The sequence below is a fragment of the Sinocyclocheilus anshuiensis genome, unplaced genomic scaffold (genome assembly GCF_001515605.1).
Source record: "Sinocyclocheilus anshuiensis isolate Anshui unplaced genomic scaffold, SAMN03320099.WGS_v1.1 scaffold983, whole genome shotgun sequence".
Taxonomy (NCBI): Eukaryota; Metazoa; Chordata; class Actinopteri; order Cypriniformes; family Cyprinidae; genus Sinocyclocheilus; species Sinocyclocheilus anshuiensis.
Genome location: NW_015546086.1, coordinates 1,250,092 through 1,264,258, shown reverse-complemented (window position 1 = coordinate 1,264,258; position 14,167 = coordinate 1,250,092). Strand labels below are relative to the sequence as shown.

At 38.4% G+C, this 14,167-nt stretch overlaps 1 protein-coding gene across 1 annotated transcript in view; it reads right to left on the bottom strand.

Annotated features, from left to right (window-relative positions):
• LOC107700056 (versican core protein-like) overlaps nucleotides 1-14,167 on the bottom strand; it is a 31,994-nt gene that overhangs the window by 1,211 nt on the left and 16,616 nt on the right. Inside the window, exons 8-10 of the mRNA XM_016501565.1 lie at nucleotides 12,128-13,378; nucleotides 6,455-6,688; nucleotides 45-4,516 (exon numbers count right to left, since the gene is read on the bottom strand). Coding sequence (XP_016357051.1) covers nucleotides 45-4,516; nucleotides 6,455-6,688; nucleotides 12,128-13,378 — 5,957 coding nt within the window. The remainder of the gene's footprint in view (nucleotides 1-44; nucleotides 4,517-6,454; nucleotides 6,689-12,127; nucleotides 13,379-14,167) is intronic.

Sequence of the window (14,167 nt, the reverse complement as noted above, 5' to 3'; positions counted from 1 at the left end):
TCCCCAGTGCTCAGTGATGAAAATGTATGTACAGCAGTAATTACGGTAGAGTCAAGAGAGGAAACAGGCTCTCTACTATGTGTCTCAGTTGTCTGATATCTTGTACCTTCAGCATCTGTTGAGCTGGACACTGAGATTGTATCTGTTGTGTCAGATGGTGTTTCTTGTTCTGATTTGTTTGGAGTATAAAGTGAAGAACTTCTTGTTGTGAACTCTTTGCTAAACAAATCAGAGGTCTCATCTCCTGAAGCTTCGGACTCCATGGACGTCAAGCTTGAAGAAAAACTTGAAGGTGACAGCCCATCTTTGGTAGTTGCCTTCTCCAAGACCATTGTAACAGTGCTTTCAGACAATGTTTCATCTAAATGTCCAGTCTGAGCAGATGAGAACAGAGCTTCTGAAACATTAATGATGGTGGATTCAGATGGTTTTGCTGACAGATCTTTGTCCTCCATCATAGTAGATGTGGTTGCTTCTGTATGAGATGTAACATATTTACTTGTAACGGTTTCTCCTGTTGAGTCCCCAGTGCTCAGTGATGAAAACGTAGAGTCAATAAAGGAAACAGGTTCTATACTATATGTCTCAGTTGTCTGATCTCTTGTAGCTTCAGCATCTGTTGAGCTGGACACTGAGATTGTTTCTGTCATATCAGATGATGTTTTGTTAAGTTCATGGTCTGATTTGGTTGGAGTATAAAGTGAATAACTTGTCGTTGTGAACTCTTTGCTGAACATATCAGGGGTCTCATCTCCTGAAGCTTCCGACTCTTTAGATGGTGAACCTGAGGAAAAACTTGACGGTGACAGTAGATCTTTGGCAGTTGTCTTTTCCAAGGTCATTGTAACTGTGCTTTCAGACAATGTCTTGTCTAAATGTTCAGTCTGAGGAGAGGAGAACTGAGTGTCTGAAACATTAATTATGGTGGATTCAGATGGTTTTCCTAGCAGATCTGTTTCCTCTATCAGAGTAGCTGTGGTTGTTGCTGTATGAGATGCAACATCTTTACTAGTAATAGTTTCTCCTGTTGAGTCCCCAGTGCTCAGTGATGAAAATGTATGTACAGCAGTAGTTACAGTAGAGTCAAGAGAGGAAACAGGCTCTCTACTATGTGTCTCAGTTGTCTGATATCTTGTAACTTCAGCATCTGTTGAGCTGGACACTGAGATTGTTTCTGTTGTGTCAGATGGTATTTCTTGTTCTGATTTGTTTGGAGCATAAAGTGAAGAACTTGTTGTTGTGAACTCTTTGCTAAACAAATCAGAGGTCTCATCTCCTGAAGCTTCGGACCCCATGGAAGTCAAGCTTGAAGAAAAACTTGAAGGTGACAGCCCATCTTTGGAAGTTGTCTTCTCCAAGACCATTGTAACAGTGCTTTCAGACAATGTTTCATCTAAATGTCCAGTCTGAGCAGATGAGAACAGAGTCTCTGAAACATTAATGATGGTCGATTCAGATGGTTTTGCAGACAGATCGTTGTCCTCGTTCATTGTAGCTGTGGTTGGAGCTGTTTGACGTGTAAAATCTTTACTTGTAACTGTTTCTTCTGTTGAGTCCCCAGCGCTCATTGATGAAAATGTATGTACAACACTAGTTACAGTTTCTCTACTATATGTCTCAGTTGTCTGATCTGTTGTAGCTTCAGCATCTGTTGAGCTGGAAACTAAGATTATTCCTGTCATGTCAGACAATGTTTTGTTAAGTTCATGGTCTGATTTGTTTGGAGTATAAAGTGAAGAACTTGTTGTTGTGAACTCTTCGCTAAACAAATCAGAGGTCTCATCTCCTGAAGCTTCAGACACCATGGACGTCAAGCTTGAAGAAAAACGTGAAGATGACAGCCCATCTTTGGCAGTTGTCTTCTCCAAGATCATTGTAACAGTGCTTTCAGATAATGTTTTGTCTAAATGTCCCGTCTGAGAAGAAGAGAACAGAGTCTCTGAAACATCAATGATGGTGGATTCAGATGTTTTTGCTGAGAGATATTTGTCCTCCATCATAGTAGATGTGGTTGCTGTATGAGATGGAACATCTTTACTTGTAACTGCTCTTCTTGTTGAGTCCCCAATGATCAGTGATGAAAATGTATGTACAGCACTAGTTACAGTTTCTCTACTATATGTCTCAGTTGTCTGATCTGTTGTACCTTCAGCATCTGTTGAGCTGGACACTGAGATTGTTTCTGTTGTGTCAGACAATGTTTTGTTAAGTTCATGGTCTAATTTGGTTGGAGTATAAAGTGAAGAACTTCTCATTGTGAACTCTTTGCTGAACATATCAGAGGTCACATCTCCTGAAGATTCATACTCTGTAGACGGTAAACTTGAAGAAAAACTTGATGGTAACAGTAGATCTTTGGCAGTTGTCTTCTCCAAGGTCATTGTTACAGTGCTTTCAGATAATGTCTCATCTAAATGTTCAGTCTGAGGAGAGGGGAACAGAGTCTCTGAAACATTAATCATGGTGGATTCAGATGGTTTTGCTGACAGATCTTTTTCCTTCATCAGAGTAGCTGTGGTTGTTGTTATATTTGATGTAACGTCTTTACTTGTAACTGTTTCTCCTGTTGAGTCCCCAGCACTCAGTGATGAAAATGTATGTACAGCACTAGTTACAGTTTCTCTACTATGTGTCTCAGTTGTCTGATTTCTTGTAGCTTCGGCATCTGTTGAGCTGGACACTGAGATTGTTTCTGTTGTGTCAGATGGTGTTTCTTGGTCTGATTTGGTTGGAGTATAAAGTGAAGATCTTGTCGTTGTGAACTCTTTGCTAAACAAATCAGAGGTCTTATCTGCTGAAGCTTCAGACTCTGTAGATGGCAAACTAGAAGAAAAATTTGATTGTGACAGTAGATCTTTGACAGCAGTCTTCTCTGAGTTCATTGTAACACTGCTTTCAGATAATGTCTCACCCAAATGTCCAGTCTGAGGAGAGGAGAACAGAGTCTCTGAAACATTAATGATGGTGGATTCAGATGGTTTTGCTGAGAGATATTTGTCCTCCATCAGAGTAATTGTGGTTGCTTCTGTATGAGATGTAACATCTTTACTTGTAACGGTTTCTCCCGTTGAGTCCCCAGCGCTCAGTGATGAAAACGTAGAGTCAATAAAGGAAACAGGTTCTCTACTATGTGTCTCAGTTGTCTGATTTCTTGTAGCTTCGGCATCTGTTGAGCTGGACACTGAGATTGTTTCTGTTGTGTCAGATGGTGTTTCTTGGTCTGATTTGTTTGGAGTATAAAGTGAAGAACTTCTTGTTGTGAACTCTTTGCTAAACAAATCAGAGGTCTCATCTCCTGAAGCTTCAGACACCATGGATTTCAAACTTGAAGAAAAACTTGAAGGTGACAGCCCATCTTTGGCAGTTGTCTTCTCCAAGGTCATTGTAACAGTGCTTTCAGATAATGTTTCATCTAAATGTCCCGTCTGAGAAGAGGAGAACAGAGTCTCTGAAACATCAATGATGGTGGACTCAGACGATTTTGCTGACAACTCTTTTTCCTCCATCACAGTCACTGTGGGTGTTGCTGTATGTAAAGTAATGTCTTGACTTGTGAGTGTTCGTGCTGTTGAGTCCCCAGTGCTCAATGATGCAAATGTATGTACTGTGTTAGATGAAGTAGAGCCAAGAGAGGAAACAGGTTCTCTACTATGTGTCTCAGTTGTCTGATCTCTTGTGATATCAGCATCTGTTGAGCTGGACCCTGAGATAGTTGCTGTGGTTTTGCTGAGTTCTTTGTCTGATTTGGTTGTGCTGTACAATGAATAACTTCTTGTTGTAAATTCTTTGCTAAACATGTCAGATGTCTCATCTCCTGAAGCTTCAGACGGCAAAACTGAAGTAAAACTTGAAAGTGACAGTTGATCTTTTACTGTTATCTTCTCTGAGGTCATTGTGATTTTGACAGTGCTTTCAGATAATTTATCATCTAAAAGTCTAGCCCGAGTGGATGGGAACAGAGTCTCTGAAACATCAGTGATGGTGAACTCAGATGACTTTGTTGATTGTTCTGTTGCCTCCGTCACAGTTACTGCTCCTATATGTGTTGTATTATCTTGACTTGTGACGATTCTTCCTGTTGAGTCGAGAATGGAAACAGGTTCTCTACTATGTGTCTCAGTTGTCTGATCTTTTATAGCTTCAGCATCTGTTGAGCTGGAAACTGAGATTGTTTCTGTTGTGTCAGATGTTGTTTTGGTAAGTTCATAGTCTGATTTGGTTGGAGTATAAAGTGAAGAACTTGTTGTTGTGAACTCTTTGCTAAACAAATCAGAGGTGTCATCTCCTGAAGCTTCAGACACCATGGATGTCAGGCTTGAAGAAAAACTTGAAGGTGACAGCCCATCTTTGGCAGTTGTCTTCTCCGAGATCATTGTAACAGTGCTTTCAGATAATGTTTCATCTAAATGTCCTGTCTGAGAAGAGGAGAACAGAGTGTCTGAAACATTAATGATGGTGGATTCAGATGGTTTTGCTGACAGATCTTTGTCCTCCATCAGAGTAGCTGTGGTGGTTGCTGTATGAGATGCAACATCTTTACTTGTAACAGTTTCTCCTGTTGAGTCCTCAGTGCTTAATGATGAAAATGTATGTACAGCACTAGTTACAGTAGAGTCGAGAAAGGAAACAGGTTCTCTACTATGTACCTCAGTTATCTGATCTCTTGTGATCTCAGCATCTGTTGAGCTGGACACTGAGATTGTTTCTGTTGTTTCAGATGGTGTTTTGCTGAGTTCTTGGTCTGATTTGCTTGTGGTGTACAATGAGGAACTTGATGACAGCATATCTTTGTCAGGTGTCTTCTCTGAAGTCATCGTGGCACTGCCTGTTCTTAAAGTTGTGACTGTTCTTAAAGTTAAGTGATCAGTTTTTTCTCTTGTAGCCTCAGTATCTGTTAAGCTGGACACTGATATTGTCGCTGTGGTTTTGGTGTCATCTAGATCTGATTTTGTTGTCTTGTACAATGAAGGACTTGTTGTGAACTTCTTGCTAAACATGTCAGAGGTCTCATCTCCTGAAGCTTCAGGCTCAGAAGATGCTAAAACTAACGTAAAATGTGATGGTGACAGCACATCTTTGGCAGTTGTCTTCTCTGTAGACACTGTGCTTGTTACAGTGCTTTCAGATAATGTCTCGTCTAAATGTCCAGTCTGAGCAGAGGAAAAAATATTCTCTGTAACATTAATGACAGTGGATTCAGATTGTTTTGCTGACAGATCTTTGTCCTCCATTGGAGTAGCTGTGGTTGTTGTTGTATGTGATATATCTTTACTTGTGACCATCCATTCTGTTGAGTCCTGAGTGTTCAATGATATAAATCTTTTTACGGTACTAGTTACAGTGGAGTCAAGGGAGGAAACAGGTTTTCTACTATGTGCCTCAGTTGTCTGTTCTCCTGTAGCCTCAACATCTGTTGAGCTAGACCCTGAAATTGTTTCTGTGCTTTCGGTGAGATCTAGAGCCCCAGTGCTCAATGATATAAATGTACATTCTGTGCTAGTTTCAGTAGTGTCAAGAGTGGAAACAGGTTCTCTACTATGTGTCTCAGTTGTCTGATCTCTTGTGATCTCAGCATCTGTTGAGCTGGACCCTGAGATTGTTTTTGTGGTTTTGGTAAGTTCTTGGTCTGATTTAGTTATTGTACACAATGCAGAACTTACTGTTGTGGTTCTAAACATATTAAAAGTCTCATCTCCTGAAGCCTTAGACTCTGAAGATGGTAAAACTGAAGGAAAACGTGATGGTGAAAGCTCATGTTTTGCTGTTGTCATTACTAAATTCTTTGTTGATGGCATCATGAATTCTGAAGTTGCCTCTTTCTGCATTTTAACAGTCTCACTTGATGATGGTCTAAATGTAAACGCTATGTCCATTTTTCTTGTTGTTGTTGTACTATGTACTTGAGTTGGCAGCGTCAAATTGAACACTTCTGTTGTCTGAACACTCAAGCCTGCTTCATCTGTATCCAAACGGTCCATATGTGCAGAAGTAGGTCCTAGGCCAGAAAAAACTGTACTTGTTGTCATTCCCATGGCCTGTGTTGCATATACTGTATCTTTGACTTTGTCCTCTTTTACTGAGCTAGTACTGTGCACTGAGGAAGATATAGATGACTTAGTAGTGTTATCATGATCCAAAGGAATATCTGTTAATCCCATTGGGAGTACTGGTTTCACAGAAGGCTGCTTTTCAGTGGTGGAGATTAAAATGCTTGGCATGACAGTTCCTTCAGATATGAGTGTCTCCTCTTCGCTAATTGCAATAGGAGGTGATGGCGGAGTGGACTCTACTACTATTGCTCCTGTATCAAGGGTTGTGGAAAACAAGGGGGACACTATTGATGATCCTGACACCAGTGATTCATGTGGTGTTCTACCAGCCTCCACTAATAAACTATCAAATTTAAATGTTGTTTCTACTTGTTCACTTAAGTTTTGTACTCCAAGAGAATCACTTCCAAATGTATCTCCTCTAACTTCTTCTGCCACATCTTTAAGTGTCACCTCAAACTTGCCATTTATGAAGCTGACTGTTGGTGTCATGGTAACGGCTAGAGAGGACAAGAAATCTCCACTTGCCACAACAGTCTCCCCATCAACAGGAAGAAGATCATCAGGTATCTCGGGGATGTCTACCAACTGAGGAGTGTGAGAATGTGGCTCTCCAAAAGGCATCAGACTTTGATTAACTGTTGAAAAAATAATAAAGCAAAGAATTGAATTAATTGCCCCTTTTCTGTCCAGATGCATTTGTAGCAGGGTTGTGCAAAATTCAGAAATGAAGAATCGTGTTTCTGTCAATTCATGAATATGAACTGAATTGTCAAACTTAGTTGATTGGAAGTTGAATTGAAATTCATTACAGGTAATCTATTATGTTTAATCCTAAACTTTTTTAAATCATAATTTTTTTATCTTTCAACCAAAGCATTCCTAAACCAACATTCAGTTCTAGTTATATAGACATATGAATTTCTTTGAATTTTAATTCATTTCAATTCTACTTTCTTACATTCAAAAATTAATTGAAATTCTGTATCCTATTAACTACAAATTCAGTAAAAATTCAGGAATTTAATAGGAATTTAAAATAAATTCTCAGTTCATGTCTCAACGATGTACAACTCTGAGTTTGGTAATTGGGTGGGACAGTTACCAAATCAGACTTTTGAATATTTCACAAAATGATAAAAGTTCAAACATGCTCGATTTTTTTCAATGCATATGCACATTAATAGATTCTTACAATTTAATAGAAGAGGCTGTATATGTTTGCCATATTAAAAGTCTTAGGTCAATGAAGACAAAAAGAAATGGCAAATGTTTTTAGTAAACTAGTTTTATAATGGAAAAACAAAAAAGTTAGCAAAAAGTTTTATACTGGATTATTACAACCAACAACACAACTGGGCCTTTCAATGCATACAGTACATACAAGGGCTATCCGGAAAGTATCCAGCCAAATCTGGACTGTAGGGGGTCTGAGTCACACATGATGCATGGGCGGGCGCATTGTCGTGATGAAGTTACCAATCACCAGTTGCCCATAGCTGCAACCGTTTTCATCGGATTGCATCTCGTATTTTACATATTACATGGCTCGATACTTTTCCAGACAGCCCTTGTATTTACAGACCTCACAACAACTGATCCTGTCCACTAAATGTCCTTGTTGTGACTGTGTCATCAGAGTCCAGAGCAAAGACAGACATCCGGTTCCTTCTTGACTCAGTAAACATGACTGGCTGCCACAAACTAAAGCACTACATATCTACCAAATCTACCATTTCATCTTAAAGCAACATTAGTCATATCAGGTAAACATCCCACACAGCTACTGATATATATTTCAAGGTCAGATGAAGACCAGTATTTCCCACAAGCTGAACTTGTCCAGATTAGTAGCTGATGTTGGGAACACCTGCAGGGACAAAGGTTAACGTCTGCAGACAACTGGATAAGCCAACAGGAGTCTGGACAGACAAAACACAGAAAAAAAACAAATCTTGTTTTCATTCATTTGCCTATAGTCCAACTTGCAGACACAAGGGAATGGCCAAACCCAAAGTTCCCAGCGTCATTTTATGCATCTGGTAAAAACAAGCTGGAGCGTGCTCAAAATGGAGAGCAGTGCAGAGGGCTGTCGGTAGGCACAAATGTGCTTTTGTCCCTAAATCATTACCTCACTGGCCTAAGCAACCCGGTTAATGTCCTGAACTCATTAGTTTAATCTTTGTGTCACAATATTTTGACATGAAATACGTTATATTTCATTTTTACATCCTTGCTTTCCTTTGGTCTTACACTTATTTCTTACAACCAACCAAGCAGACCAACATAAGACTGCAACACTCACATTCTCTTCACTACCACTTTCTCAGCCATCTCTATACAGAGGAAACTCTGCTGTAGAGATGACATCAGACATGCTGTAGCGTCCAGACGTCAATGCATTAACAGACCTCTGTGTTTGCACTGGTAATGCGTCCAAAGCCTCATTTTGCCAAGTCTGCAGTCACTGACAGAAAACACTGGGAAAATTTATTTGTTAGGGCATCCCCTAATAAACAGCTCTCTAAACTAAATGGATCCACATTATCTGTATTGAAACCATCTCTGCCAGATGGAGGCAAAAAAAAAACTTTCATTAAACAGATCAGCCAGCTAATGCTGCACCTGTGGTGTAGTGTAGGTAATGGTTACTGCCTGGAGCTTCAAAAATTAGTCAATAGTGAAGTCCTACTGAGCACAATGTGGACCAGTTTGAAACAACATCAAGAAAGCGTTTTTCTTTCTCTCAGAATCACAGTGTCGAGAATGTCTGTCGCCATTAAAAAGGATTGCTAAAGGCAATACAAAGAACACAAGGCTAAATGGCTGCTGTATGGTACTGTAGTATCCATCTAAAATTTGACAATTCTTTCAATACTCTCTGTAAAATCAGCAAACAGGGCAGGCAGTTTTGTTTTCAGGACGTGAAAGCATTTTCAGACAGAGTTAGAGCACAAATGTTTTGAAAGCGTCAAGAAATTGACATTCTCAGAGAATGACAGAAGGGATCATGGGTACTGCTAAAAAATTCCTTTGTAAGTACATTTTTAACATAAAGAACCATACTTTTCAGGACCCTGGACAGCACTGTTAAGGGCTGTTCACATATAGAATGATAATTGTAACAATAACTACAACAATAAAGTTGTAATAATCATTTCAATTCTATGGGAATAAGCAAGTCCACACAACACTATATAATATCATTAGAATTACTAAACAGAATGCCATTGCCTAGTGGTGTGGACACTAATAAAGTTATTGTTATCTTTACAGTTGTTCTTCTTGGTATGAACATTTAGCAGTTTTACAGCATTTAATAACAATTTATGTATAGTGGTAAATGATGACCATTATTCTTTCTGTGCTGCAAAAATAAAAGAAAGAAAGAAAAAAAAAGAAAAAAAAAACATTACACTATAATATTTTGGACAATGAACCATGATTTACCATGAATGTAGTACCTTAAAATCTCTGAACAAAAGGCTAGCCAAAAACAGAACCTTTGTTGGTTATCTTAATGTTTCAATAATATAAAAATAAACCATAAACACTTCAAATCATAATTATATATAGAATATGTTACTGATAATGAATGAAAACCACAGAGGGTGAGAACATATACTATTCCTTTCATGTTACTTGTAGGGCTTGATATCAAGTTCGATATCTTCTTTTAGGCACTGATCGAATTGCCTCGATACCACCGAGTACCGAAAAATGTCTTGTCGTTCGGTACCAAATTACGATACCTAATAGGGCGGCAACAAACAATTATTTTGATAGTCGATTAATCTAACGATTAATCAACTAATCGTCGATTATTTCACCAATTAATCAGTAGGCTTTGTTCTATTATTCTGCTTTTAGAATGAGTTAAAATTAGTTACATACTGTATATCCTAACTAATAAACTAAACAAGGTAATCACTTCAGCTTTGAAGTGAATGTAAAATGTCAAACAATTGTATTACTATTGTACAATTACTTTCAATTATTTTTGCAAATAAATATATTTGGCACACAAAATGAGATTACAGGGAGACTTTATCATTCACCATTTAATTAACTGTATGAAGTAATTGACTGACTGAATGATGTATCATTCTGCCTAACATCTTTTGAAAGTCATATATTGAACAAAATAAAGTGCTAAGACATTTTATTTTTGATAAATTATTTTATTCACATTAGCTCTCTTAAAACACCTTATAGTGCTATATTAATCAAAACAGTCCTGAGCTAGCTCAAGCTTTAATCTATGCAAACCAAACTATCACTTTAATGTAATGATTTTTTTTATTTATTTGTATTTATTTATTTATTTTGCATTCACTAATAAAAAGATTCTATCATTAACTAGCTCCACACTGGACAGCTGGTTTATAGCAGAAAATCAAGTTGTAATTCTAACTGAAAGCAAGACTGACACTGTGAGATTGTTTTTTCTTGTTTAAAACTGTAAAGCTGCATGCTTCAAATTAATCTATTGTATAAAGCACTATTTAAATAAACGTGACGTGGCTGGAGTGCCGATTGCAGAGCTGGTGCAAACTTATCCACATAGCTATGATCAGATGCTTTCTTAACTGCTGTTTTCTCGCCGCTGTAATTTTTGTTGTGTGTTTATTTCATTATTCAGAGGAAAGCGTGCAGCACATATTTACATATTCATTTCTGCTCTCAGCAGCGTCAGGTTCAGCTGCTGAGAATTTGAGAATTTCATCCGGGAGAGCTGAATTACAGTCTTGCACTACAGTGCCACACTGGTCAAACCACATTATTGCAGGTTCTTACATTAGGTCAAACGACTATTTGACAACAAAAATATTTGTCGACGTTGTCGATAATGTCGACTAATTGTTTCAGCCCTAATACCTAAGGGGTTAATCTCGCCATTGTCAGTGAGCCAATAAGCATGCAGTATGCTTGATGTGCCTAAATCAAGTGCTGGTGATTGGCTCTGGTGAGGCATCAAGGAAAAACACTAGTTTACACTGGTTACACCCAGAGACGTGATTCACACGTGAGGTTGAAGTGTGTAAGCGTCCAAACCCCCACGGATGTAAGGCTACGCTTACACTAGTGTGTTTTTGTTTTAAAACTGAGTTTTAAAATGAAAACGATCCTAGTCAATACTGGTGTTTCCACTGCGTTTCAGAAAAGATATCCGTCCACACTACACAACCGAAAAAGCATGTTACGTGACCATTCATGCACACTGTAGCATCATGCTACATAAGACAATTTATAAGATTTATACTATGCTTTTACTCAAAACTCACTTTAAACAACCATCGAGTGTTTGTAATAACTTCCGTACTGAACTTCTGTACAGAACTGGACATGGAAGTGTAATGGACGTTCGTCATCGGAGACAGGGTGGGTTATGAAAGCGTAACATGATTGACTTATGAGCAGCGAATGAGCTTCCTCTGAGTCAGAACATTGATTGCGGAAGAGAAAACACAGGCAGACACTACTGGAAGCAGCAAATGCTCATCAGTAAATCAGTGAAAAATTCATATAAATTATGCGTATAAATATACTATGCGTTTTAAAATGAAAACACACTAGTGTAAACGTAGCCTAAAAGATGTGGAAACTGAAAATTATTTGAACTTTATTCGAACTATTTGCAATGATGTATTGTGTTGGTTACATTTTGTTCCTTTTTTTAAATGAAAAAACATTTTTTTTTTTTAGTTCCAGGAGATCAGTCTTTAAATCTGTAAAAACGTCAACAAGCTGAAAAAAAAATAAAGTTTTTTGAGGTAATGTGTAATGTAATCTTGTTAAAATGGATTTCATAAAATTGGTATCGAAAAAAGTATCATTCAGGAAGCATCGAAATCAAGGTATCGGTATCGGTATTGATATCTACATTTTTTGAACGATACCCAGCCCTAGTTACATGTTCATATTTACATAAGAAAATGTTTAAACATAATATGACGTAGCCCTGCCTTGCACATCTCTTCAATATCAATTATTAATGAGACTGATAGGCCATTTCAAGCCAATTTGTTCAGAAAGCATGTGAAAACCTCAGAGGAAGAAAAGCAGAGAAATCTTACCTGATGTGTGATCAGAATCAGTGGTGGTGTCCGTGGCCTCTGTTAGTGTCTCCCTGGATGCCTCTGAAGGACCTGATGTAGCTTCTTCATGTGATGTTTCATGGTCAATAAATGAAGGCATTGCTATTGCTGCTCCTGCAGCAACTGTGGCTGAACTGGGTGTAGTCAAACCCAGTGACTTTGTAACATGATCAGTCACTTCAACAGTTTTGCTTTCTGAATAGCTGGTGAATGTTTGAGATGCCTTTTGTGCCAATTTGGAGGTCCCTGTAGTTTCTAAAGATTCTCCAGGTTGTGAGCTTTGCATAAAAACAGCTGATGTGACTGTAGGGTCAGAGATGGTAACTCCACTGGAGGTCTCCGAAGGTTCAGGTTCTGGGCTGGTGGATCTCTGTGTAGACAGAGGTGGGGGGTTCGCCATAACAACACCAACGCCAGTCTCATCTTCATACTCAGAGAACACAGTAGGCTTAGCACTCTCAAGAAAAGTGGCCTCTGTTGCCAGTGTAAAAGATGACTGTGTGGAAGCATGTGATTCAGTCTCACCTTTACCAGCACTGGTCTCACCAGCTGTGTGCATCAGAATCTGTGCTGGAAATTTTGTGATGGATTCACTAAGAGAGGACGATAAAGTTTTGTGTCCAGGTTCTTCAGTGTTTACTGTGACTACAGTGGCCTCTGATTCTAAAACTCTGTCTCTTGTAACCCCAACCAGGATAGACTCCTCTGTTTTGCCGACTGCAAACATCGGTTTCGTGCTTAGGGAGTCTGAGAGTAAAATATCAGGTAGAACGGTCTTCACTTTAATGATGTTCTTGTCCTCTGTCTCCTCCATTGGTTCCTCTATGGCTGTGGGAACTGCAGTAGTAAGTTCTCCACGGATCACATCTCCACGAACTTTTGCTTTGTCACCAGCCTTCTCAGTGCCAAAATCACTAATATCAAAATCTGTAAGTTTTGTTGTGGGAAAGCCTTCCTCAGATTTCGCACTGACTGCTGCTGCAAAAGGTGTGATGATGGATTCTAGTCTGTCAGGGACGTGGCTTGTCTTTGGTGGTGCCATGCTTGTAGAAAACATAGAAGGGGCATCTGTTGGAGACAGGTCATCATTAGAGGTGGCCTGTGATGCATGAGACGGACTGGCCTTAGGAGAGAGACTGGAGAGAGTCTGGCCTGTGGTGGGCTCCATAGTGGTACCACTCTGAACTGTGACATCCACCCAGGAGGACTGGTTGAATAAAAGCTTACAACCTATAGTAAAAAAAATACAAAATAAAAATGTTATCAGATTGCAACTTCTTGGTTACCGCTTCAGGTAAAAGGTAAAAGCATAATTATATGCAAATTATATATTTAAATAATACATATAAGCAAAACATTCATTTGTTAAATAAATATAAATGTGCATTACTGTTCAAAAATGTATTTTAAATTGCAACAATATTGCACAATATTACTGTTTTTACTGTATTTCTGATCAAATGAATACAGTCTTGGTGATATAAATGATTATTTTCTTTTATTTAGGAATAATAAGAGGTATTAATATATTATGATATTTTCTTTTGTCACATGGTTGTCATGTTTGATATCCAGAATTGCATTTACAAATTTGGACAAATACTTTTTAAGGCCGCTGTATCTAAAATATTAACGATCTCCAAATAAATCTCTGCTATGGGAATCTTTCAGTTTTCACAGCAGCTTCCAAATGTCAGTCCATCTCCTGGGACATTATGCTTGATTGTATGCTTATTATAATTAAATTATTATGAAACATCATCCCATTATTGCTAAAAGGCGATGCTTTGATCATACCGTCCCAGAGAGGCCTATATTTCTAACAAATGTTGAAACATACTTGGGTGATAAAGCTTTTCAAATTGTTGCAATCTGAGAGTGATTTTCACTGTAACTCCATAAAAAGGAAAATAAGGGCATGGTAATTTTTACACAACTTTCTAGGTACCGACAGCTCTTTGAACATTTCATTGTATGCAGTGCTTGATTTTAAATATGTAAAGGTTGGCGTGAATAGCA